The 27,079-nt window shown below is 37.1% G+C and overlaps 2 protein-coding genes across 3 annotated transcripts in view; one reads left to right on the top strand and one right to left on the bottom strand.

Annotated features, from left to right (window-relative positions):
• crb (cell polarity complex component crumbs) overlaps positions 1-27,079 on the top strand; it is a 51,500-nt gene that overhangs the window by 18,397 nt on the left and 6,024 nt on the right. Inside the window, exons 3-31 of one of the 2 annotated variants that reach the window (XM_085192505.1) lie at positions 2,673-2,884; positions 3,858-4,047; positions 4,379-4,475; positions 4,550-4,701; positions 5,631-5,750; positions 6,378-6,643; positions 7,009-7,264; positions 8,433-8,504; positions 8,715-8,843; positions 10,117-10,208; positions 10,433-10,669; positions 10,959-11,100; positions 15,220-15,327; positions 15,414-15,536; positions 15,612-15,760; positions 15,873-16,907; positions 16,991-17,203; positions 17,461-17,746; positions 18,523-18,691; positions 20,096-20,237; positions 22,177-22,269; positions 22,592-22,789; positions 23,116-23,303; positions 23,571-23,675; positions 23,879-24,007; positions 25,419-25,645; positions 25,889-26,067; positions 26,602-26,688; positions 26,913-27,028. In XM_085192505.1, the coding sequence (XP_085048631.1) occupies positions 2,673-2,884; positions 3,858-4,047; positions 4,379-4,475; positions 4,550-4,701; positions 5,631-5,750; positions 6,378-6,643; positions 7,009-7,264; positions 8,433-8,504; positions 8,715-8,843; positions 10,117-10,208; positions 10,433-10,669; positions 10,959-11,100; positions 15,220-15,327; positions 15,414-15,536; positions 15,612-15,760; positions 15,873-16,907; positions 16,991-17,203; positions 17,461-17,746; positions 18,523-18,691; positions 20,096-20,237; positions 22,177-22,269; positions 22,592-22,789; positions 23,116-23,303; positions 23,571-23,675; positions 23,879-24,007; positions 25,419-25,645; positions 25,889-26,067; positions 26,602-26,688; positions 26,913-27,028 (5,512 nt within the window). Of the gene's footprint in view, positions 1-2,672; positions 2,885-3,857; positions 4,048-4,378; positions 4,476-4,549; positions 4,702-5,630; positions 5,751-6,377; positions 6,644-7,008; positions 7,268-8,432; positions 8,505-8,714; positions 8,844-10,116; positions 10,209-10,432; positions 10,670-10,958; positions 11,101-15,219; positions 15,328-15,413; positions 15,537-15,611; positions 15,761-15,872; positions 16,908-16,990; positions 17,204-17,460; positions 17,747-18,522; positions 18,692-20,095; positions 20,238-22,176; positions 22,270-22,591; positions 22,790-23,115; positions 23,304-23,570; positions 23,676-23,878; positions 24,008-25,418; positions 25,646-25,888; positions 26,068-26,601; positions 26,689-26,912; positions 27,029-27,079 lie in introns of both variants that reach the window. The other variant, XM_085192504.1, reaches the window with a different exon arrangement.
• On the bottom strand, positions 12,041-14,752 carry LOC146534936 (nitric oxide-associated protein 1). The gene is made up of 3 exons (XM_085192506.1): positions 13,728-14,752; positions 13,424-13,541; positions 12,041-13,276 (listed from the first exon to the last, which is right to left on the bottom strand). Exons 1-3 carry the CDS (start codon positions 14,573-14,575, stop codon positions 12,089-12,091), a joined length of 2,154 nt encoding a protein of 717 aa, XP_085048632.1. The 5' UTR covers positions 14,576-14,752; the 3' UTR covers positions 12,041-12,088.

The following is a 27,079-nucleotide window of genomic DNA, read 5'->3' as shown; positions in this document are numbered from 1 at the left end:
ACGGCCCGTCTCCAATGCTACATAAGTAGCATGACTCATTCGTAAATAATCACATACATATTTATATATTACTTGCCCATCATTCCTCATGTACATAAACAGGTATTTTTATAGCCTTACTTGATTTTATATAGCGTTGCAAGTACACATTTCAAAGAAATATGTATTTACAAGAAGTTATTTCTAATTTTCAATGTTATAATAACACACAGATTCGAAATAACCATTTATTTTTAAAGCATTTTTATTTGTTTTATTACCTGAAATCACGACGCAAAGGAGGGTAATGTGTTTGTTCTAGTTTTATTACACAGAAACTCAACAAGTAAAGTTGCATATAAAAATAATATTATTAAAGTTATGTAGTTCTTGTGGTCCTAATTCTTCAAATAACTTAAGAAAACGATTCTTCCCAATACCAACATTATTAAAAACTCTATAGGAAATTTGAGGTGGCGCAATTACAATGTAGGTATCTATACTTTAATTGATTGACTTATGCTTTATCGACAGCGACAGAAGGCAACGTCGCGCTTTATAATCATCAAACGAACCTACCACCATTGCGATGCTTGACATAATTACAAGTTCTTCACATATTTATAATAATCATTAGGTATTTATTGCCAACTCATCTTTTTCCGTCGTCGTGCCACGTAGGCCTTCTCCAGATTAACTTTTTCCTTGCTTTATTGTTGGTATTTCTCCATTTTTTTGTGTTTCATTCTCAATTTTAGTTACCCGTCTCCATCTATTGTGCTTTTCCTTCCCTTTTTGTGTATTTGAAATACATGGCCCATAACTCTTTGACATGTAATCAGTTATAGGTTCTTTTTTTATGTGTTTGTCGAGGTCCATAAGTCGTTACTGGTTATATTTATGTATATTCTACTTTTGTTTGTTATGTTATAACAATTAGTTTTTGGCACAGAGTTCATGTGTTAGCCTTATATTTCAATGATATACACATTCACATGCAGTCCAAAGCGTATCTGGTCATCAACACGTGTCCAAATATGAAGCTGTCGCGCTATCGCTCAATATTCGCAGGTCGACGCCCACTGGACAACTACACTGTTGGAATATTTTTATAATAGACTAGCGGCCCGTTCGCGGTTTTACCCGCGTGAACTATGTTATTATTAATTTCTGTCTCCATGGCTACGTCCTAGTGACGTCTATGCAAAATTTAAGACTCCTAGCATTTGTAGTAACGAAGTTTCATACAAACTTTCGACCTCAAAAACAACCCCTTAGAAGTCGAATATTGCAAATTCCCGTCTTAGCGAGCATCTACGTTCTATAAGTAACTCCTATGCAAAATTTGAGATTCCTAGCACTTGTAGTTTCTGAGATTTCGTGATGAGTGTGTGACCTTTCGATTTTATATATATAGAAGATACAAACATCAATCGTCGATACGAACAAATCGTTAATTCATTGCATAATAGCGGACTAACAGCCGAAGCCAGAGCAGGAAAATTGAAATGCAGTTTTTATATTTCATAGGTGCCAACACTTTTAATCCGTTGAGGGTTGAGGTGATAAAATAATTAAACTCGCGTTAATTGCTTCTCGCCTTTCTTTTCATACTATCATTTTAGCTTTCATAAACGTATTATTCATTTATTTTTTTAGTAACAATAAAAATTGAAATATTTATGAGGCAACTTTCGTATATTATAATTTGTAAGTGACGAATTTGGTAGAAAAAGCAGAGGAGCGAGTAAGTCCGCTTTAGTGATCGAACCACTTTTTGTTTTCATCATTTACGAATACTGCCTCTACATATTTGTTGTCCTTCTTGAGAAAAATGCTTGGAAGGAAAGGAAGCAAAAATATGTAGCATGTATTTTTTTCATCTTATCACATTATATAGGATTTTTTTTCCATTTAGCGAGGCACACATACGAAACCTCAGCTATTCTCTTTCCGTCCTTTTTGTCACTGAATGCATTGTGGCATCACTGAAAAGGGAACTGACTTCACCCATGGCTATTTTCTAATCGTCAATTAAAATAGTTTAGATAAACTAAACACATCTTCTAGCTATTTACATTCTCACGTGTCTGTCTGTCTGCAATGAGGAAATCGTAGTTAAAGCTGTCCGCTGGTCTATTTTTATGTGTTCAGGTCGTTGAGACAGAGAAGCCATATTGTGTAAAGTACCTACCAAGGAAATACTGTATATATTTCTGGTACGTGCGTCGTGGTTCGTAGGTTAGATGATATTCGTTCAATGAACAGTATAATATGTTTTTTGTCTTTAGTTTAGGAATAAATCATATGTTAAATGTTTTACAGCAGGGGTTTACAGCATCCTTTCTTTATTGAGGACCACTTTTATATCGTTCTTGTTAACAGGGACTGTGTAGTATTTTTAAAATAAACTGTAATGACCAAACTGAGACTTTAATTAAAAGCTCAATAGAAAATTACATGACAAAAATGTCATAATGTTCTGTAATTTTTGTATTAGTGTGCTTTTTGAGAAAATATAAAAAAAACATCAAGTATTTTAAGTAAGTACTGCAGTAGTAATGCAGACTAGAACAAAAGAATAGAAAAAAATATACTTGTTTTATTTAAATCGGTATATAAATAAAAAAAAGAATCGTAGGCATAGCATAGCTAATCAAATGTAGTAAACATATCGTTTTTCTCTCTACCAGGTGGCGAGCTGTTCTCCCAGAGGTACGAGGGCTACACACTTCATGTAACGGCGCTATACGAACAAGTAGTGGTATCGTGGGCGAGGCCCGGGGAGCCCCACCGTGAAGTAGGCCTCGCTAAGGAGACCCTGGACAATCGTTGGCACTGGGTCGCGTTGCGATACAAGCCAAATCCGCCCTCGCTGCTGCTGGAAGTCGATAAAGACACTCAGGTATTTGAACATTTTTAGGCATAGGCATAGGTACCTACCTCAAAAGATCAAAACGAGACTCTTATATGTCCGTCCGTTAAGACCATTTATCTCGAGATCTCGTGGAGGTCATCAAGCTCAATATATCAAATATTCAAGTCTATGGTCAATATACCCCTTCACGGGGTGCATATACCCGCTAACTTAGCTTGTCAACTTTTATAAGTTGGTCTTACGATATATATATAATTAAATATTCGTATTATCTGTAGATCAGCGTATTGTATGAGATTACATCTTAGGTTTCAAGAATGTTACGCCTGTCCTCGTCCTAGCCTTTGCCTTCCATGTATTTTAATTAGCTTTATAATGTTTCTATTAATCAAACGGATAGTTAATACGTACACTATATGATAACTATAGTTAACACGTCAAATATATTGTGTGATTATTTGTGAGGCGGAACTCAGCGCCGCATTTTATTTAACCATACCGAGGAAACAAACATGTTTTAATTATTATGCAATAGGTCCCCTGAGTTGGAATTGAACCAAAAACTATCGCTGTATATTTGTATTTTGAATGTAATTAAAGTTATTTTAATAACAAGATAAATATCATTTGTAAAACCTTTCAACATCATATAAAACTTAAAAGGCACACTAACAATACCCGAGTCTGAGAAAATTGCTTATATATTTTTTGTCTTATACGCTTTATTCTCGTAAATGCTTCTAACTAGCATACATGTCCGCTTATGGCTGTAGGTTCAATTCTCGTCGTTGCAATTTCTTTCTGTATATGGATAGACTAGCACTCAGAGAAATAAATATTCTTTTAGCTGGGTGAATAGTAGACAATATAGTGCTTAAATGTCTTCTACACTAAGTTCTCTCTGCGTACCTTGTCAGAAGTGTACGCGAGATGTAGCAGTTTCAGACGACGCGACGCTTTGTCTGTCAGAACAGGAAAATAACAAAAAAATGTTTAATAGGTGATATCGAACGTGACATGGAACCCAGAGCTACTATCGCCGAGTCCTCTAGAGGCGGACGGCGCAGTGGTCCTGGTTGGCAACCTGTTCAGCGGGTGCGTGCACGAGGGTCCTCAGTTAGAATTCCACGCGACCCATGTATTACAGACTACGGTCCGATTCGGGACTTGCCCTCTTACTACTGATGATTGTGAGTATTATGGCTTGTTATGGTGAAATTTTATCAAATAAATATAGAGCGATCCCTGGTTCTAGTGGTTACAATACATCTATATCTATAAAACTGTTCCCTTAATGAGTGACTGATAGGCAACGCACCGCCGAAACTGGTGGATTTAGTACTGGTGGACTTAATAGGAGCACCCACCCAGAGAAGATTTCTTGGAACTCCTACTGGAGTTCCTCGATGCTATTTTCTATGATGATAGTAGTAGTTTTATTTTCATTAATAATAAAATTATTATTGATGTAATAAATATTCATATTTTCATTGATATTATGTAAATTGTCGTCACCTGCAGGTATAGACAGAAAAGACGTGCTAAGGATACCGCCGAAGGACCACTGTTACAACGAGCCGTGCTTACGACACGGCACCTGCATATCGAAACACGACAAGTGAGTTTCGAGATACACTTCTTATTGATGACTTTCGAGTTATTGCATAAACCATGAACATGTCCACCATCCAGGTACTCCTGCCACTGCACGGCTCGGTACACGGGCAACAACTGCGAGGTGGACGCGGGGGACCCCTGCGCCTCGTCCCCCTGCAGCCACAGCGCGCGCTGCGTGGAGGACGTCCGGGGGGACTACACCTGCTTGTGCCCGCCCCACTATCATGGTTAGATACATACTTTTTGAGCTATTTTTGTCTTAATTTAATTTTATCTTTATTTTTAAAAGTAAAGTAATCATAACAATAAATTATGACGATTTTTACGATTCAAAAATATTTTAAAAGTTTCAAATTGGGACCAATTAATATTATTTTGAAGTTTTCTTTAAAACCACATAAGATTGATTTTTGGATATATTTTGTTTATATTGGATAAATCAGTATTTGTCCTAATCTACCAAATATCATCTATACTTATAATAAAACAGTAAAAATATTTTATCTGTACATTTAGTATTTTTGACTGAAATGGATGCGATGCAGTTATTTTACAAAGAATATTATAATTCCTTACCCAAATCAATAACATTAAATTTAAGGCTGTTTCTGAACGAGTAAATTAATATATTCATGGATATCAACACATGATTGTCAGTTAATTCTGTTTATTAAATGAATAATCATGTATTAATGTTTGTATTTGTGCAAATTTTTATGCAAATATACTAGATATAATAATATTAAAGTATAAGCTAACAATTTTGTAAAATATTACTTATTACTAACCCTGTATTATGTATATATTGTAAGTATACATTTTTTTATCTTATATGTGAAAGTAGTATCTTAGCTGGATCTCTTTTTAACGTGCATTCTCCTATTGCGTAATATTGTCTCTTTTTACCGTACATTCTCCTTAGTGTGTTTTCCATTCAACGTGACATTGAAATGCCATAAATAAAGAACAACAACAATCATGTAGTTCAAGCGGGCGAAGCCGCGGGCGGGCCGCTAGTGTCACATATATTAATTTACATTCTGCACGTACCTTCACTTTTTACGATTTAACCGTCATTTACCATTTTGGCACTACTAGTATTTTTACCACTGCTAGTCACTTTGATAATAGTTAATCATTGTTTTATTATTTCCAGGTAAATACTGCGAGTTAGAAGAGTCATTGGACCCGCAGTGCGTGGCGCGGCCGTGCCTCAACGGCGGTACTTGCCGGGTGCCCGCCGGTACCGATCACTACCTGTGCGACTGCCCTCCTGGTTAGTACTCCTTAATTTATGAAAGTCGAGAAATGAATGAAGTCTTCTTGTTACTTACCTTACATTTGCATACAATCGAGATGACTAACGGTTGTGGTATTACAATAATCCGTGTGGAATATTTGAATATGCTATATTATACTCTTCTATATTATATCCCACTGTATATACAGTGCATATAGTGTAGCACTGATGTACTGTACAACTTTAGTTAAACACTTACGACAAAATAATTGACATATTTTTCAAATCAAATGAGCTTTACGTTGTATCTCTGGTACAGCAGGGTAGGCAGAGGGAACCTAATGCTATGACACAATTTATTCTGCCATGTTAATAACAACCGTCGCTACGCAACCGTAACCGCGACATTTTGATATTCATCCTTATGATAATAAATATAATAGTCACTTTTAGCATTTTATCTAGACTAAAATTATTGTTTACTGTATAACATTCTAATAAATAATTAAGGAGATGTCACTGATTCCAAATCACCTAGCCTTCGGGCGGCATAGTATGAGTATGACCGACGCGAAAATATTCTTATAGTTCAATCAGGCGTAGCCGCGTCCGGGTCTGCTAGTGTAATTTATTTTTATAATTAAAATAATGTCATCCTTTCAGGCTACACCGGCATCAACTGCGAGACGGACGTGGACGAGTGCTCCGCAGCGTCGCCCTCTCCGTGCCTCAACGGGGGACGCTGCGTGGACGCCGTCAACAACTACACCTGCGACTGCGCCGGCACTGGCTATAGCGGGCCCCGCTGCGAGGCCAACGTCAACGAGTGCGACGAGCGCGGCGTATGCGGGCACGGCGCCTGCTACGACACCTACGGCGGGTTCGTGTGCGCGTGTCTGCCGGGGTATACCGGGGAAAGGTGCAGGCATGTGAGTGCGCAGTGATTTATTATAAGTAATGCTTATTTTTATTGAAATATAATTGAAAAATGTATGGTGTATTTATAATATGAAAAACTGCATATAATAATTAAATAAATCAGCTCTACGCTGTATCCTGCACACAGCAGGGTAGGCTGAGGGCCTAGTATTAAACTCGTAAACACTCACACTCGTAAGTTGGATTCCCACTTAGGGGAAAAAAATATTTAATATTCTAATTTCCTCGCTCTAGTAGGGAGGTAGCGTTTTAATATTAGGTTCCCAACGTCCTCCTCTACCCTCTTTCGCCTACACTGCTATGTACGGAATGTAGCATTAAACTATTAATAAAATCAATAACACTATGTACACAGATGTCAGCATGCGCATCCGGCCCGTGCGGCGTAGGTGGCGCTTGCGTAGAAGAGAACAACGGCGCTGGGTTCCGCTGCGTGTGCGCGCGCGGCACCGAGCCCCCGCTGTGTGCGCCCTCGCCGCCCTCCACGCCGCCCACGCCGCCCGCGCCCTCGCCGCCGCCGCCCGCCCCCGCGCCGCCCCCTGCCCTGCCGGCACCCGCGCCGCCCAGCGCCTGTGCTGATGTCACGTGCCCGCCCAGGTCCCATTGTAGAGGTGGTGAACTTATTGTTTTTTTTTTATTTAAAATAATATTTTGATGGATGGGCCATTTGATATCGTCTAGTTTTAAATGCAATGGTTGCCAATTCAATCCGCACTTAGGGTATTCTGGTAAAACAAAATGTACTTATGAATGTTGCTACACAACCAAACTTTTATGTCTAGAATTTCTAAGACGAAGTGTTTTGTCGCTAGGTTCTTTTCCTCTTACTCTAATGTAGAAAGGAAAAACATTGTTAAAACAAAACTGAACAATGGAGTATCAAAACAATAACTGATTATTGCTTATTAATTTATTATACAAAAATTAGGCATGTCAGGCAAGCATGGTAAGAGAATTTTTAAATCAAATACATATTCAACACTAGCTAACCTGCTGCGACCTCGCCCGCTCATACTACACAATTATTTATTCTCTCATCTGTATTAATTTCGTAATCTAATAACATTATCATTTTTAAGACAATATTTATATATTGACCTGGGCGGCTTCGTCCGCTTGAGCTATGCTTAACGATAAATATAGTAACTCTATTTATCAAGTATCGATACCCGGCGTAACGATACCAACTTTTTAACGTTATTTCAAGCCCTGATTTATGTACCAATGGAAATAAAACAAATATGAAATGTTAAAGGACATTTGCCAAAATAAAATAATGAAATTTACATTTAAATCGGTCGAGCCGTTTCTGAGATAAGCGTTTCTATTACACTAGCGGACCCGGACGCGGCTACGCCTGCTTGAAATATAAGAATATAATTTCTATAGAAATAATTTCAATCTAGATGAAATGCTATAAGTGACTATTATATTTTTCATAAGGATGAATATCAAAATGACGCGATAACGAACGCGGTCGCGTAGCGACGACGGTTGTTATTAACATGGCAGAATAAATTGCATGTCAAATTAGAAAGTATTTTAATATATTAGTATGTATGTGTAATGTAATATTATATAGCCTATAGCACTTCTGAAGAATGCAGCTTTCATATAAAACAAAAACAATGTGAATCGAACCAGTAGATCTAGAGATCTTAGCGTTCAAACAAACAAACAAACAAACTCTTCCGCTTTATTATATTAGTATAGATAAATAAAAATGCTACCTATGATAGATTTTCTCACGTATCTTCTAATTGTTGTTGTAATTGACAGGTATGCCAACTGTGGTAGCTGGTGTGATGGTGACCAAACAAGTCTTATGTGTGTGCGACCTCGGGTATTATGGTGAGTCGTAATTGTGTGTTTATTGCATTAACCACTTTAGCAATCGTCACCATTATAGCAACAGTTTTTATTTATAATTTATTTATGAGTTTTGTAATTAATATTATTATTTTAAGAACTAAAACTAATATTTTTATTAGCTAAGCTATTAATTGTATATTTTTAGATGTTTTCTCATGCAAGCAAATTTAGTTGTGATAATCTGCGTAGGTGCGCCGGGTCTGGCGCCCAACTGCAGCTCGTTGGAGGCGGCGTGCGACGCGGGCGTGTGCCTCAACGGCGCCACGTGCGTGCGCGCGCTCGACCGCCTGGACTGCGCCTGCGCACCCGGGTACAAGGGTTAGTCAAGTTTGTTGTTATTTATCTATTAAGTGATTGTTCTTTATGTCCCTCTTTTATTTCATTAATGAGGTACAGCAATACATAAGCAATACAAATTATTCAACTGTTTTGAAATTACTTTACGATGTAATATAAAATATCTTTCAACACATTTTTTTATTTCTGTTTTCAATCTACAATTTATATGTTATTGTATACAATTAAAAAATACTATTTATAACTATAAAATTTCAACAATTATATAGGTAACTTGTACATTTCTTAGCTCGCGTCCTCAACATGTAAAGCGGTAGTGCTGCTGCCGTGCTCTATTTAGGATAAGAAGACTTAGATATAAGGTACAGAGCCTTTGTGAAACCCTGTGCAACTATGTGCAAGTTGTACAGCTTCTGTGCGCCGCCATATCGTCTGCTCTGTTGATGAATGATCTGTTGTCTTGTTTTGTAATTGTGTCCATAGATGTTAAATGAAGGCTTACAACGAAATATTTCATTTTATAGTCAGTACATTTCTGTTGGAAGAGCTTTTGTTCTGAAATGTACATATTATTTCATTTCATATTGTAATGCAAAAAACACTTACAAATATATTTATTTTCAATGTTATTTTAGTCACTTAAGTAACCATTTTGGGTTATCGAATATTACTTTCGGCCTGTTAGATCTTACTTTAAAATAACATTTGAAGTCTTCATATCATTAGGAGTTATTAATTTTGTGATGAACAGTGTGCACATTTCAAATTAAAGGAATGTTAGCTGTTTAATTCCCTTACTATTCATTTAGGTCGTCGACGTTTTGAAAATCTTTCTATATATATCATCTGTGTACTCATATTGTTATTTTATGCATGTGCTTTAAGAATGGTCTGTGAATTTGTTTGTTTTTGTAATAGGTGTAGGAAGTTTTTTATGTTTTGTATGTTTTTCGTTCATTTATTTCTATGGCTTAGTGTTTTATGGGAATGTCAAGTTGATATAGTAATAATTAGTTAGTATTGTTAATTAGTAATTAATTAATTATTGGTTAATAAGTAAACAAAATGTAATAAGATTTTTTTTTATCTTTGTGATGGTTTGGTTTTTTATATTAGGTATTTGAAACAGAATTGATGTAAATCTTTAGTACCATATCATTACAAATATTGCCGCTTATCAGTATATGGATAAATATTTTAATTGTAAGAGAAGTAGAATAACATACAATAGTATTAGTTATCTAGTATTAAAATTTTACTTAATTGTGTAATATATAATGGTTATCGTATATAGGAACATACTGTGAGCTGGGTCCGGCGGGCAAGGCATTAGCGGAGCGCTGCGCCGCCGCCCCCTGTCTTCACGCCGTCGCTTGTAGGGACCTCGTGAGTGTTGCTTTTATTAATAAACTATTTGGTTATGTATGTAAGTATATATAAACATGTATTTTGTTTCTATTGATAAATAGTCTTCTTTTTCTTTATGTTTTTTGAATATGCAAGACACTCCATTTCCCACCTTTATTCCACCATCTAATTTTAGAGTACAATTGTCATGTATTAACCACTGCGCCCCAAAGACCTGAAAAGTATAAGTTCTGTACACGCAGGCAACTGGCTTCTACTGTGAATGCGAGCCCGGCTGGACGGGGCTACGCTGCGACGCCGTGGTGGGCGGGGGCGGGGACGAGGCCAGCGCCGGCGACGACGCGGCGGAGAGCGAAGCGTGCCACTGCCTCAATGGCGCCACGTGCCGAGGCGACGCGTGCGAGTGCCGGCCCGGCTACGGCGGCCTGCAGTGCGAGCGCGCCCTGGACTGCAGGGCGGCCTCGTGTCCGCCTAGACAGGCGAGTGTCTTCTTGTATTCAAGGGGACATGTTGTTTAAATACTTTTAGCACTTTGTAACCTACTTTAAATACGAAGAAATTTTTAATTTGACTGATTACATTTTTTTTGCTTATTACGAATTATTTTTTTATTGGTAAATATTGAATATACACAAACGGCAATGTTCTCCATGGTGCAGGAGTGATTACATTTGATTTGACTGATTACATTTTTTTTGCTTATTACGAATTATTTTTTTATTGGTAAATATTGAATATACACAAACGGCAATGTTCTCCATGGTGCAGGAGTGCGTGGAGCAGGCGGGCGTGTGGCGCTGCGCGGCGTCGGCTGCAGACAGCGCGTGCGCGTCGGCGCCGTGCCGCAACGGCACGTGCCTCGCGCTCGACGACGGGCTTGTGCGCTGCCAATGCGCGCCCGGGTACAACGGTGAGTGCAGAATATTTTATATTTTGACTATTGTCGACCTTGACTTAATTACAAGAAAGAAACTTGTTGAGGTGCTAGTACAATATATTAAAAATATAGTTTAATTAGATGGACACTATACACTGCAATAGTTGAATAAGGTTCTGTCCTCTTTTTATTTCATTATAAATAACATGTAATGAAGGATAGCCATTGTATATTTAATAAATATATCAATAATTATACTATATAAAAATATGTAAGGTTCCGTACCTTTTAAGGAAAAACGGAACCCTTATAAGATCTCTTTGTTATCCGTCTCTCTGTCAACAGCATCTGAACGCTCTTCTCAGGAACGCGTTTGAATTTAAACTCGATATCTCCTAGATATCTAATCAAAATTCATACCATATACTCAAATCTACGGCCACTTGATTTAGTGAAATAATCATATTTCTATATTTACTTTAAAAAAATGGTAGTTTATATCGCAAAAAGTGCATATTTCGACACTGTAAAAGGTATCAAAGTTGATTGGGTGCGTCCGGTTGACCTATAATTATGAAATTTGGCACCTAGCATCTACATGTACTAGTTCATGAAAAACTATAGACTTGCAGTAGAAAAATAATAGCCTTAAAAGGGAGACAAAGTTTGATTTTAAATCCACTAGTTGAAGTGAGGTATCAGATGAAAGGGCTTTAGGCTTATTTTACAATAAAGGTAGAATAACGATCAGCATTGTAAATTTTGTAATAAAATGAGAAAATTTTAAAATATACAATAAAACAAAATTTTTTTAGATTGTTAGATATAATTATTTTTTTTTGTAAAGTCTTAATTATAATAATGCAAGTTTTAATATGTCTGATGATAACAATTTATTTTTAAAGCAATGTATAAAATAATATTAAGATATATATAAATACTAATTAAATAGGAAAAAATTAAACTCTTTTAATTATAATTAAAACTCTATTTATTATTTGTGATGTAATCTAAACTTAATCTACTGTTCACCTGCGTAAACTTTTCCTACCATATACGCTGGGGTATCTCTTACTCTTTTACCTTTTAAATTAATAGAATTTGGCAATAAGGAAGGGTAGCGACGATGAATACCTCTCGCTTCTGGTGTCCAAGCACCCACTGTACATGTGGAATCCTTCTTAGCTGTCACTGACACCCACCCTATGGATGATAGGACTATATCACCACAGCATGCCTTGGGCCCTTCTCCCTTGAATTTGAAATCTTTACTATATCTCTTTAACCCTGGCCAATTTTCTAACCTTTCCAATCCTCCTGAAGGTACAGCAAATAACTCAGATCCTATGAACTTGTCGTAAATTTCACCAGCCACGTCAGTCTTTAAAACAGTGATGGGAAGGTTTTCAGAGCAAAATATTGTGAAACGGCACGGATTTGGGGATTCAATAAGGTCCACTCTGGCTAACCCTGCAATTAAAAGTGTAGAACCGGGCCACAAGTAGTAACTTTGGGGTCTTATGAGCTTCTTTGGTATAGTGAGTAATAGTTCTTCAGTGCTAAGCAGTGAAAGGACTTGGTCAGGATGTATAACACCAGGAGTGTCATATAACCACTTACTTTTCTTAAATAGCTCATGTTTTTCATCTAATACAGTCAAGGGTTGACGCTTCTCAGCAATATTGTCATTGTAAAGTTTATACTCTGTAAAAGTCCTGCCGATATGACCTATTAAAGATGGCACTTCAGTTGCTTTTGTTCCAGATAACTGCTCTTTACGTATCACTTCCTCAGTTCTTAATAATTTTGCATCTGACTGAAGTCTTTTACTCCGTTCTTGAATTTTCCATCCAGATGGCCTGTTAATTGGAAATTTCAAGAGATTCAATGTAGTTCCAGGCCACCGACTTACTGTTGCTCTCTTCACTATGTCTGTAGCATGTACTTTACAGTAGTCTGATTGTAATAAAGCATTAAAAAGCGAACTTTTGCCAACATTTGTACATCCTACAAGAAAAACATCCCCTTTGTACAGCCATAGTTTGAACATGGCAGATATTAAATCTTCAACTCCATAACCAGTTTTTGCTGATATTAAAGCTACATGTTTTATATTTGCTTCTTTTAGTCTAGTTTTTTTTATTTCTGATACTAGAGACTGTTTGATCCTTTTCAGATATCCTATACTGTCACCTGGTAATAGATCTACCTGAAATATAATAAATGTTGTTTAGTTTTTATTCTTATTATAATTCAATGAAACTTATAATATTTCAATATACATTTTCAAGGTTTGCAGTAAAAATAAGAAAAGAATGTAAATTATTCATTATTACCACATAAAATATTACCTTACCTTATTAGCAACAATGAAGAGAGGTCTGTCAGTGCCTATAATGTCTACAATGTCAGGCCAGATAGAGCAGGGAAAATCTAACAGATCTACCATTAGTAGAACCAAGGACTTTAAATGCCTGTAAATTAAAAACTTATGTTAGCTTACTAATAAAAATTACCAGTTGAGGCCAGTCATGGCACAGGGGCACAAGCAAGCAACAGCATACAGTATCCAAACTGTCACATTGTACCACACATTTGTTTATAGACATTTAAATAAATATATATTAGTTCACAAAAATATTTATATTCAAAGAATTTACCTAATAGATTGCAATAGTTTCTCATATTCTTCTGGTTGTACAGTTACATCTAGAGCAATATTGTATTCTTTGAGAAAATGACATCGCTGGCATTCTAATGTTTTCAGTTCGTCAAATTCTCTCCCCTTAAAAAGTTCACTTGGTAAGTATCCAGGTATGGCTGGTTCATTGCAATGTAAGAGAGCACCACAACCTCCACAGGGAACCTGGCTGATTGGCGCTGTTGGGTCAGGAGTTCCATAATTTTTACACCAAGCGTTGTCATCACCTTCACCATCACTAGCTTCTTCTTCTATGTTGTCAGAAAGACGAGTATCATCAAAATGTTCATAATTTGTCATCCACTTGTTTATGGAGGATCTATCAAACTCTTCATCATATTTTGTCTTTATACTTTTTTGTTTTGATATTTCAACAATATCATCGTGATTAATGTCAACTTCAGTTGTATTTGCAAATGGTAGTTTAAATACTTTTGTGGGTTCTTCAACTACTGTAGGTTCATTATTTAAAAGTCTCTCTTTATCTACATAATACTTTAAAGACAGTGGTAAAGGAGGCAAACTTTTTTCTTCTAAATCTTTATTTATCTCCAGTTTGGCTTTCGAAATGGTTTTCATATAATATTTGAAGTGACCGAGTTCTAACTTTTCATGTTCTAAATATGAGCTAAAAGTAATTTTATCTTTATATTGTTGTAAATAATCTTGAAATTTATTATTTTTATAGTTATATTGATCCTTTTTCTTGGTTATATCTCCACTTTGCGAGGATTTCACATGATTAAAACGGCCGAATACACTGCAATGACTACGTAACCTTAAAATCTTCCTTACTGAGTATATCATGTTGAATAATACAATTAAAACAATACAAGCATATTATTTTAGTCTAGATGAAGAATGATTCAATCATTAATCAATACTTTTAAACATTATTTAGCCCATTTTCTCAAAAAATCGATTGTTGTGACATTAAAACACGCGTCTTTGAAAAGCGCTAATGTCAAACTGGTTTTTTTTATCATTGTCATGTGTCACTGTCACTGAGTCATAATGTTGCTATACGCAAATATGTGAGAAGAATGTAGTATTACATTATTATTAATGGATAATTATTTTAAATATGTGAAGGTTTTTAAATATTAATGTTATGTGAATTTATGTTTTTTATGAATGAAACATTGTATTTAATGACTCATTAGCTAATGGTTTGCGCTGTGTGATTGTGTCACAACTGTTTTGTATTCATCGCCGGGGCTTAATCACTTGTGCAAACTGTGAAAGTGAGCTACGCGAAGATACCTGTTATTTCCATTTACTGTAACAAATTAGTCATATTATCATTGAGATGATATTTGCAAGATGGATATATGTAGTAAATTTTTTATTATAATTTTATTTTTTGTTAAAGGTTAGTTTTAGTAGGTTTTTTTAAACTGTAGTGGATTTTTGTGTTTTTGATTATAGTGTTGTTTTTATTTTGTTTTCAGGAAGGTTTTGTGAATTGGATGTAGATGAATGTACGTTAATGCCAAAAATTTGCAATCACGGAGTTTGCGTTAATCTTCCTGGATCTTATCAGTGTTACTGCAAACCAGGTTGGTATTATTTACATATTTAGGTGTACTATGTGAATATTTTTTTATTTCCAAAATATTATAGAAATAACTTTTTTTTACTTTAGGCTATACTGGCGATAGTTGCGAACAAGATATTGATGAATGTTTGTCTTCTCCCTGCAAAAATGGCGGAACATGTCAAAATTTGGAAAATAATTACGAATGTACTTGCGTAGAAGGATATGAAGGTATGATTTGATTCTTAATGTGCGAGTCTTTATTTTTTCTTTTTCTATGGGGTTTTTAATAATTTGTTTTCACAGGAAAAGATTGTTCAGTGAACATTAATGAATGTGCAACTAACCCTTGCGCCTCTGGTTCTACTTGCGTGGACGGAATAGCGAGCTACAAGTGTGTGTGCCAGGAGGGCCTCACCGGGCCGCACTGTGAGATCGACATCGATGATTGTGAGGTATAATATTTAAAACAAAAGTAATTTTTTCATGAGTTATTATTTTTTTACATTTTGGTAATAACTGGTATAAATAAATAGTTTTAAAAATATCGTATTCAATTATCGACAGTCCCAACCTTGTGAGCACGGCGGTCGTTGCATCGACGGGCTCAACAGCTACACGTGTGACTGCGCTGGCACCGGCTACACGGGCGCCGACTGCGACGTAAACATCGACGAGTGCGCGCCACACCCCTGCCGCAACGGCGGCACCTGCCACGATGACGTCAACACCTACCAATGCGCCTGCCACCCCGGTTACTCCGGCCGCGACTGCGAGACCGACCTAGACGAGTGCGCCTCCGCGCCTTGCCAGCACGGTGGCGTGTGCCTGCAACGCAGCACACGCGCCCTCTATCGCGCGCGTGACGCGCCGCCACTGTCCGTGGGCCCGCAGCCCCATATGCTGCTACCCGCCGCTTTCTACCAGCCTTTCGCACCCGACGCCGCCGGTGGCTATGAGTGTGTTTGCGTGGCCGGCACCGCGGGCGCGCGCTGCGAGATCAACGTGGACGAGTGCGCCTCCGCGCCTTGCCGCAACGGTGCCACCTGCCGCGACGGAGTGGGTGCCTACTCGTGCGCCTGCGCGCCCGGCTACGAGGGCGCGCTCTGTGAACTCGATATCGACGAGTGCGCGCGCCACGCGCCTTGCGCGCACGGCCGCTGCACGGATGCGCGCGCCTCCTACTCATGCACGTGCGACGCGGGCTGGGGCGGTCGTAACTGCAGCGTGGCGCTGGCAGGCTGCCGCGGCGCGCCGTGCCGACACGGTGGCGCGTGCTCGGCGTGGCTACGCGGCGAGAGCGAGCACCGCTACAACTGCTCGTGCGCGGCTGGCTACTACGGCGCCGCGTGCGAGGCCATCACCACCATGTCGCTGGAGAAGAGCAGCTACGCCGAGGTCAACACCTCGCGCGAGGAGGGCTACGATATCTCCTTCCGCTTCAAGACCACGCTGGGCAGCGGTCTACTGGCCATGGGCCGCGGTCTCACCTACTTCTTCTTGGAGCTCTCCAATGGCCGCCTCAACCTGCACTCCTCGCTTCTGAACAAGTGGGAAGGGGTGTTCATAGGGTCTAACCTGAACGACAGTAATTGGCAAAAAGTAAGCAAACTCCACACATGACTATATAAAAATAATTAAAGAAATACCAAAAATACCAAAACAACACGTCAATGATTGTTTAGGTATTTGTGACAATCAACTCGTCGCACCTAGTGCTGGCGGCCAACGAGGAGCAGACTATCTACCCGATCAGTCAGAACGAGGCGTTCAACGCGTCGGTGACGTCGTTCCCGTCCACGCGGCTGGGCACGGCGGGCTCCTCCTACGCGACGCTCACGCACGGACCCAACTTCTTCATCGGCTGTATACAGGACGTCGTCGTCAACGGACAGTGGGTCAGTCATCTCTTCTAAAACAACTCTAGTTATTAGAATTCGTTGTCAACATTGGAATGTACTTTGAACCTGTATCTTACTTCAATATAATAATAGATATTTAAAATATTTCAATTATTTATTACTAAATAGTAAATGCTTATTTTGAAATATTAGTATTGTAGGTCGTAATATAGGTAGTAATATTGTAATATTTGGTTCGTTACAGACAAATTATAAAAATAGAAAATTGGAATTAATTTGAACTCTTATACTAGGTACTACCTGAGGATGCTAACACAAGTCTCCCTCTGGAGAATGCAACAGAAACCGAAAGCGGCGCGGATACCGAAGGCAGCTCAGAGGTGGTAGAGGTTGCAGAGGGCGGCGAGCCGGAGGGAGTGCGGGCGGCGCGCGCGGTTCTACACGGCGTGCTGGCCTCGTGCCCGCGCACGCCGCAGTGCGCGCCCAACCCCTGCTTGTCGGGCGGCGCCTGCGAGGACCACTGGACCACCTTCCGGTGTACCTGCCCAAGACCATATCTGGGCGATACGTGCCAGTACAGTAAGTACTTACACGTTTGTACTAATATTATAGATTTATATACATATATAAAATATATTGCTTTGCTAAAGTTTGTATGGTTGAACGCATTAACCTCAAAATCTACTAAATCGAAATGAAAATGTTTTTGTGTTAGATGTTTCATAAACAACTCTTTATTTTTTTTAATTGTCGACTTGGACATAGCTGTGTAATAGCATCAAATAAAAGATAATATATATTATAGATATAACGCGCATAAGAATGGAATATAAGTAAAAAAAATTAGGAAACACTCGATACACACTTGTGTCTGTGTAAAAAGTCGAGAAAAGTATAAATATATGTAAAGTTCCTTTTTTATGACATCTGTCAGATGTGTATTATTAATTAACAGCCACGTAAGGAATAAAAAATGAATACGTGTAAAGATAAAAGCAAGAATTATTAATTGCTATAAACCAAAGCATTTTGGATAAAAATAATAGATAAAAGACAGAGACGAATAATTAGCTGTAATTGTCGTTTCTCTTATTTACAGGTGACTTGCAACGTTTGTGCATAATATTGTAATTGTGCTTATTATATATATAATATATTTATTATAATATAAACTTTTTAACATTTACAGAGAAACACATTTAGTTAACTTATTCCAATCACCCAACCCTGATATAAATCACATTATACTATATATACAGACTGATAACGATTATTATTGTCTCTATTTATAACATCTCTATTTGGAACATTAAAAATCCTAATTATTTCTTACTAAAATAACAATGTGCCCACAGATTACACAGCAGCTACGTTCGGCCAGGAATCCGCGAAACCCCATTCAGTGGTTACAGTACAAGTATCAGACGCAGCACGACGCGCGGTGCACGCGGCTCTCGATATATCCATGTTTATAAGGACAAGGAAACCCACGGGACAGATATTCTATTTGGGATCTTTGCCCAAGTGAGTAGACGATTTAATTTTACGGAACGATTACCTAATTTCGAAATATATAATTTATAATTATAGTAGTACTAAAAATTACATATAAATACTTACACATATAAAATGCCTAGCGGACCCGAAACCGCAGTTTCGCCCGCCGGAATTATATAAGATTCTTTATTGCACCAAATTAACACATAATAAAACATACACTGCGAAAAGACATACACAAAGGACTGGACTTATCTCTACAAGAGATCTCTTCCAGCCAACCCATGGAAGTGGATAATTGCAAAGTACCGGGAAAGACAAGATAGTGCAGTAAAATTGAGAAAGAAAAAAAAATGAATAAAATAAAACTAATAGTAATAATAAATATAAAAATAAATAATTAGGCATGACATATACACAAATAAACATAAATATAGCTATACAAAATAAATAATATACTGTAACATTTAAATATAAATACATATAATATATGTATAGTTTTTATTATATAGTATACTAGCGGACGCGCGCAGCTTCGCTTGCCTATTTAAGGGTGAATTCTAATAACCCATGAAACATGTGTTCAATGAAATATTTTTAAGTTTAAATTTCAAATTTTATAAAAATCGGTGGCGATTTAAAGATTTTTCCATACAAACTTTCAACCCCTTATTTGCACCCTTAGGGGGTGAATTCTAGAAAACCATGAAACATGTGTTTAATTATATACGTTTAAGAGTCTGAATACCAAATTTTATGAAAATTGGTGACGATTTAAAAAAAACCTATACAAACTTTCAACCCCTTATTTGCACCCTTAGGGGGAGAATTCTAGAAAACGATGAAACACGTGTTCAATTAAATACTTTTAAAAATCTAAATTTTAAATTATATAAAAATCGGTGCCGATTTAAATTTTTTTCCATACAAACTTTGAACCCCTATTTCACCCCTTTAGGGTAAAATTTTTTCAAAATCCCTTCTTACTGGATGTCCAAATTACGAAAGTAAACTTTTGTCCAAATTTAACATTTCTACCATCAGCGGTTAAGGCTGTGCGTGCGTCTTACCTCAGTCAGTGAGGACAAGTCCTTTTATATATATAGACTAGCGGACGCGCGCAGCTTCGCTTACGTATTTAGGGGTGAATTCTAATAAACCATGAAACATGTGTTTAATGAAATATTTTTAAGAGTCTAAATTTAAAATTTTATAAAAATCGGTGGCGATTTAATTTTTTTTCCATACAAACTTTCAACCCCTATTTCACCCCTTTAGGGTTAAAATTTTTCAAAATCCCTTAGTGGATATCCAGATTACGAAAATAAGCCTCTGTTCAAGTTACGGCTGTACGTGCGTCTTACCTCAGTCAGTGGGAACATGTCCTTTTATATGTATAGATAATATTCAATTTCATTAACAATGTTACAGATACGGTCAAACAGAAGAGACATTAGTAGGCGCATCACTCAAAGGCGGCGAGCTGCTCGTACACCTGCGCTTCAACCAGACGCCCGAGGACTATACAGTTGGTGGCACTCGCCTTGACAACGGACACTTGCACCTTATACAGGTAAGTCACTAGTATTAATTACTAGAGGTATAGTTGTCAGAACAAACTGCTAACACTTCTATACTTGTTTATCTTTATTAGTCATCATTATAAATGTTATGTTTGCTTATAAAACTGTACATTGTACAGCAGTTATTGAGTATAAGGGTGTGCGCCCCACCATACACCAGACACAGCTCTCAAAGCATTAATGCCTTTTCTCATTTCCTGCTGAGATATTCCGCATGGGCAACTCCATTCAATCGCTTAACAAGTATTATGCCTAAAAATTTAATGTTTTCTGTTAAAAAATTTGGAAATTAAAATTTGGAATTACTCTCTTTTTTGTAAACACTACCGCTTGACATTTAGCTACCGATAATGCCAGGCCATGATCAGAGAGCCACTGGTTAAGATAGTGGAAGGCAGTATTTAAACGATAAGTTATGTCCTCCACAGAGTTTGAGCTGTAATAGAGGACAATGTCATCAGCATACTGAAGGATGTTACAAAAATTATTAACAGATAATTCAATAATTCAGTGTTTGAGGATAGGGATAACAATTTGGGATTTCCATATTATTTATCAAGTTTCAAAAATGGTGTTTAGATTCATAATTTAATCTTGTAATAAAGGAGTTAGGAATACCATCCTCGCCTGGATTGGTAACCTTTAAGGGCACCTTTTATCAGTTGCAAAATGTTTTGATGTATAATGATGCAGGGTGTCTCATGCCTGGGACTGACTGGGAACACTTATAGCACCTTAGCTTTGATCTACACTGTGACTTGGCCAAAACGACAGCAATTTAGGCATTGGATTGTAGCATATTTATAAAGTTCAATATTAAGGATAGGTTTATAGGAGAACACTCTATCAGGCAATTGTTGACCATGTATAGTAATTACAACAGTTTGAGTTGAAACCCATGTACACACTACACCCTCACTTACATTCTTCCGGTTCATTCGTCTTACTTTTATAACTTCTCCGCACGCAGTAGGGAATATCAGTGAGCCAACAAACTCTTCCAAAGACCATTCAACCGGAATTCCTTTTACAATTATGGAATATTTACATAAACTAAGAACGGCATTAATCAAAAATTTATTTGCTGCTTCAGCAGATGTAAACTGGACACTGATTTTATTGCGACCAACATTTTTAACTCTATCATTAACTATATCAGTAATTCTATTAGTATGGAGAAATTGACCAAATTTAATGGCTCTTATAAAGGTCCCTGCAGATGGATCAGGAGATTCCCGTGACCTATACACGATAAAGGGACCTTTATCAGTAATATAAGATATAAGATTTTATAATATAAGATTATATAAGATTATATAACATTATAATATAAGATTTTGACTTCGGACATGGAAGGGTGGATCCATACATTTTGGATGGAAAGAATAGCGTTGGATGGGTCTATAATAGTTTTTTTTACAATATCTTGGTTTGAGGATGTTTCCTCGCCTTGTATTTTCTTATTCACTACTTGTGCTGTAGAATTTACATTACCCAAGGACCAGGAGGGTCAGGATCCATCTTAAAATAAAATAACCTAACTATAAACTAAAACTAATCTAAACTATAAAACAACACAGCTACTTACTATTACCAATCACCTTATGAGTATGGATCTATTTACACTATTATATATTGTTTCCACTATGTAAAATAAAGATTTTCAACACTAAAAAAGACACTAACACGTGTGTCAACCAAAACAAACGTCAGCGAAAGTCTACGTATGTGTGTATGAATAAAGAAATATAAAGAAATCAAGATTCGTTTTCATACAATATCTAAAGCCACATTAGATTTTTGTTAGTAATATAAGTATGGTTTGTTAGTAATATAAATATGGAAAACCGTGTAAAAGCGAAAACGTGTAAAAAAAGTACCGTGTAAATCGGGGGATAGGTGTACTTTAATTTAATATTTTGATTGCAGGTTGTTAGAAACTCCACATTAGTTCAAGTAAAACTAAATGGCACCGAGTACTTCAGAAAATCGATATCCGCAGCTAAACAATTGGACGCTCAGGTTAGTTTAAACTAAATGTGTCATTGTTTATCTTTATATAAGCTTTAACATTATATAAGCCTTTTATATAAGCTTTAACATTAAAAATAAAAATATGGAGGATAATATTTATGTTTCTTTGAAAAATCGTTACTCTGGTAAAGCAAATTGTTTTTGTTTTTGCCAATTATGTATGTATATTTTATTGTTGATAATTATAAACTCAATATGTCACTTCAGGAAAGTCAGAAAATATTTGAGAAATGAAAACAATATATATATTTGTGTAATGATGTGTAATCAAAGTATAATTCTAAATATTAAATTCTATTCCCATTCACAGGTACTTTATTTGGGCGGGCCCCCGCCTACACCTACACCGCCAACGCCCTCGCCGACCCCCGAAACTCTGCCTTCGGCGTCCCCGACCCCCGCCCCCGCCGCCCTCGTGACCCCCGCCACGCCCGCCCCGCCTGCCGCCCTCATGGCCCTCGAGCCTGACGACGATGATTACTTTAAAGGTGTTATACAGGATGTGCAAGTGAGTTCAAGAATATAATGTAAGTGGCAGTGTCTTATTCAATCATCATCAATGTTCACTTTGTAGTTTGCAATTACTTGTTGCTTGAGGTGAATGTAAATTTTCCTTTCAATTAAAATAATTTTTAAACCTGCTCAGGATAAAAAATCATGATTGTTCTGCAATCTACATCATTTCTAAAAACAATAAAACTGACTGACTGTTTTTTCAGTACAACGCGCTAAAATTAGGAACTACTGATTTGAATTGAATAATTATTTTATATGGGGGGATATTGAATAATTATCTTAATATAAATTGAATATTATTAAGTTTATTTTTGACAGGTATCAAACGGTGTAAACATAACAGTAGTGGAGTTCTTCCCACTCAAGGTGCCCGGCGTGCCCGCGCCCTTCGGGGAGGTGTCGCTGGACCCCGTGGGGGTGCTGCCCGGCGTGGTGTCGGACGACGCGTGCGCCTCGCGCCCTTGTTTGCACAACGCAACTTGTGCACTCACGTGGAATGATTATACGTATGAAATTTTTGATATTTTGACCTGAGTATCTACGTCTCTTGATTTAAGAAGATAATCTATTGATTAAAGAAATATTTTTCCAAAGTATTGATTGTTACATCTTTGTAAATCTGAATTTAACGCATCTATTAAGAAGTCACAGAGGAGTGGGTTTTAATTCAGCTATATTTAACTTTTTATGCAAAATCCTAACATTTAATCTACTTTACGTTGTGTTAATTATATTTTTTAAAAATTATGTTAACATTTAATCCTGTGTTACAGGTGCGCGTGTCCGCGCGGTTACAAGGGCAAGCAGTGCGCGGAGGTGGAGTTCTGTCAGCTACAAGGCTGCCCGCTCAACTCACACTGCCGGAACCTTGATCGAGGGTAAATTATTTTGATACCTAATTTAATTTATATAACACTCTTTTTATTCTAATCTCAAATCTATCTATATAGTAAACGTGCTAATCTCGGAATCTACAAAATCAACTTAATAAAATATTTTTGGTGTTCAATAATACTCGTGCCATTGAACGTCAAAGTTATAATGCTGTATGCCGAAGAATTTAATAAATATAATGTATCAGATATGAATGCGTGTCCAACGCGACGTTTGACGGCGTGAACACCACGCTGAGCTACCGGTTGCGCGTGCCGGCGCCCGCGCACCAGCAGCCCGACCTGCAGCTGCCCAACTCGCTCACTATTACTTATAAGTAAGTGCATTACCATCATTGTTAACCATTACTTTTATAACTAGAGACATTCACACTTTTTGGTTTTTATATTTATTTTAATTTAAATAACTTGCGAACAATATGCCTAGATAATGTCTATATCATTTTAATTTTTGCGTTTATTTGCGTTCATTATTTTTCTAATGTATATTTAAATACACAATTAGTATGTGCTTAACTTAAGTATCTTCCTACTATTAATTAAATACATAGTAAAATTATGAAGTAATTACATTTATATTCTATAATAATTATCAATGTTAGATATACGAGGTGTGTTCAAAAAGTAAGGTGACTTTTCAAATTTGGCGGGCAACGTACTTTCGATTATCGATTTTTTTATTTTGTTATGTTGGTACACTCTTCCCGAACATCTGTACCTAGTTTCAAGTGTATAGCATTTTTTGTTTGGTTGGGAGAGTCGTAAAGGTTATAAGTGTTTTGCGTGCTCGGCGATTTCTTGCTATCGAAAAATATGGATCAAAGGATTTGCATCAAATTTTGTGTTAAAAATAAAATAAAGTGCTCCGAAACACTTAAAATGTTGACAGTGGCATACGGTGAAACTGTTCTGAGTAAAAAAAATGTTTACAAGTGGTACAAACTCTTCCAAGATGGCCGGGAAGATGCCAATGACGAGCCTCGCTCTGGACGCCCAAGCACGTCAACAACTGATGAAAACGTTCAAGCAGTGAAGAAAATTGTTCTGGAAAATCGTCGAATCACTATCAGAGAAGTTGCTGAGGATGTTGGTATATCGCTTGGCGCGTGCCATGAAATTTTTTCTAACGTTTTGGGCATGAGACGTATGTCAGCGAAGTTTGTTCCGAAATTGCTAAATTTTGACCAAAAGAACCGTCGCATGAGCATCGCTCAAGAACTGTTGAATGACGTCAACGACGACCCAGATTTACTCAAAAGGGTCATAACTGGTGACGAATCATGGGTATATGGTTATGATATCGAAACCTATGAAAGGACGGAGATTTGCAACGATTGAAGAGATAAAGACTGCATCGCTGGAAGAGCTCAAGGCTATACCGAAAAGTGCTTATGAGAAGTGCTTTGACGATTGGAAAAACCGTTGGCATAAGTGTATTGTATCTGAGGGGGATTACTTTGAAGGGGACAACATAAATATTGATAAATAAATAAATATTTTTTCTTAAAAATACAAAGTCACCTTACTTTTGAACACACCTCGTATATATGTATATATGTATAGATTTTTTATTTATTTATTTCATTCCTTCTAATGTAATTTATGTATTACCTTTTGTACATAATATACTAAGTCTGTAATTGAATGAGTCTTATTTCATTATATTTAATTATGCACAAAATGATTATAAAATTTGAATATACCTGTAATATATAAATAATATAACAGGAGCAAAGTGGGCGGCACATTATTCCGAGCGGAGTTAGAGGGCGAGGGCGAGGGCGGAGACACTCCGCAAGGCGAGGGCGGCGTGTTCAGCGTAGGCCTGTACAAGGGGCAGGTGGGCGTACAGTGGCGGCTAGGCGGACTGCCCGCCCAGAGGCGTATGAGGTCCCGTCGACCTCACAACTTGTGGGTCACACTGCGATTGGTGGTGACTGATGGCACTATTACAGGTACTTATGTGTTTTATACTAAAATACATGATATAACTGTACAATATTAGATAACCTAACAATGGCTCAATCAAGGATATTATATTAATTATAAAAAAAAGAAAATTTACTTTCGTCGTTTCGTTTAATGTGAATATTAGTCAGATATAAAATGAAAGCAGTAAATAGACTATTGTACATTACTGAAATTAAGCTGGTGATCATAGAAATTTGTCATTTAAAGTAAAATATTTTTTGTATCAGGTTCATTCCTAGACCCGGACGGGCACGAGGAAGTGGGTCTATCAGATACCATAGACGTGGCCGCGTGGCAGCGTCTGGTGACGCAGGGAGTCATCACACTGGGTGGCGTGCGCGCCTCTGCCGCCTCATCCCCCGGGCCGGCCTCTACTGCCGCATCGCTGTTGTATACTACTAGTATTGTAAGCTCTTTTCTTAACTTCACGTTTTATAACCCATATAACGGGGTAACCAGAGGGAACCTAGTGTCAAGACACTCCATTCCCCACACACTAACCAAATTTCGAGACGTTTAGTAACGGAATTGAACGCCGTCTTTTGTTTTATTTGCAGAGCGAAAATATTAAAATAATTTATCCCACCAAGTAGGAAATGCATCCATAGCCATTGTGTTTATACTCAGACCTTAAAATTGTGGGATGATATACTGTTCCTGTATTGAATTTTCTTGGAGGTATGAGTGTATTGCTAGTTTGTAGGTAGCTTGTCCAGCGTTTTTGTTAAGCGTTTTAGTTTGAGTATTTTTTATTTTTTTATCTTCATATTATTAATCACACTCGTTAGTAATAACTTGCAAATATAAAAGACCTTTTTTATTATTTAGACATCTTTAATAAACAAAAATAATATTTAATACGTACAGTATTGTACAATATTGTTTATATATTAACAATTGTGAAAAGCATGTGTTAATTGAGTTCTTCTTTGTATTTCAGATGGAAAATTCGACTGATCCTAATATTATAGAGTATTCAGAAGGAGATGAATTCATAGATGATAATCTTGCTGGAGAATATTTTAAGGTGAGTTTGTTTATTTGTCACAACCTTTTTAGGTAAAAAATATCATATTCTTTATATAATAAAGTCATTACAAGTACTTTTGAATTGTTAAGCTATATAAAAATGTTAGTAGAGTCAGTACTATGAGAAGCTACCGCCGATGACTAGGCAGTTCTACTAAGAATATACAGCAGGCTCATGCGTAATATTTTTTTTATATTAATTTTCTTTTATTTTTTTGTTAGGGCTGCTTGGGCGCCGTGCACGTAGGGTCGCTCTTGCTGCCCTTCTTCACAGAGGAGCAGCTATTTGTTGGATCTGCCGCAGCGCTGCTTGCTGCTCAGCCACATTACGCCCTACTGTGAGTTTATTGTTACATAAAGTTTAGATATAATTATGTATACAGATATAT

This window comes from Heliconius melpomene, chromosome 11 (assembly GCF_056956725.1).
Source record: "Heliconius melpomene rosina isolate 202511_hmr_F chromosome 11, ASM5695672v1, whole genome shotgun sequence".
In the NCBI taxonomy this organism is placed as follows: Eukaryota; Metazoa; Arthropoda; class Insecta; order Lepidoptera; family Nymphalidae; genus Heliconius; species Heliconius melpomene.
The sequence above is the reverse complement of the archived record's forward strand: the minus strand, read 5'-3'. Positions and strand labels throughout refer to the sequence as shown.

What these genes read in the sequence shown, in the direction of transcription:
- LOC146534936 (XM_085192506.1), bottom strand. Translation starts at nt 14,575, where the DNA reads ATGATATACTCAGTAAGGAAGATTTTAAGGTTACGTAGTCATTGCAGT. An exon ending in AAACTATTGCAATCTATTAG is followed by an intron (nt 13,542 to 13,727) that starts GTAAATTCTTTG and finishes TTTAATTTACAG; the next exon opens with GCATTTAAAGTCCTTGGTTC. An exon ending in TCTTCATTGTTGCTAATAAG is followed by an intron (nt 13,277 to 13,423) that starts GTAAGGTAATAT and finishes ATTATATTTCAG; the next exon opens with GTAGATCTATTACCAGGTGA.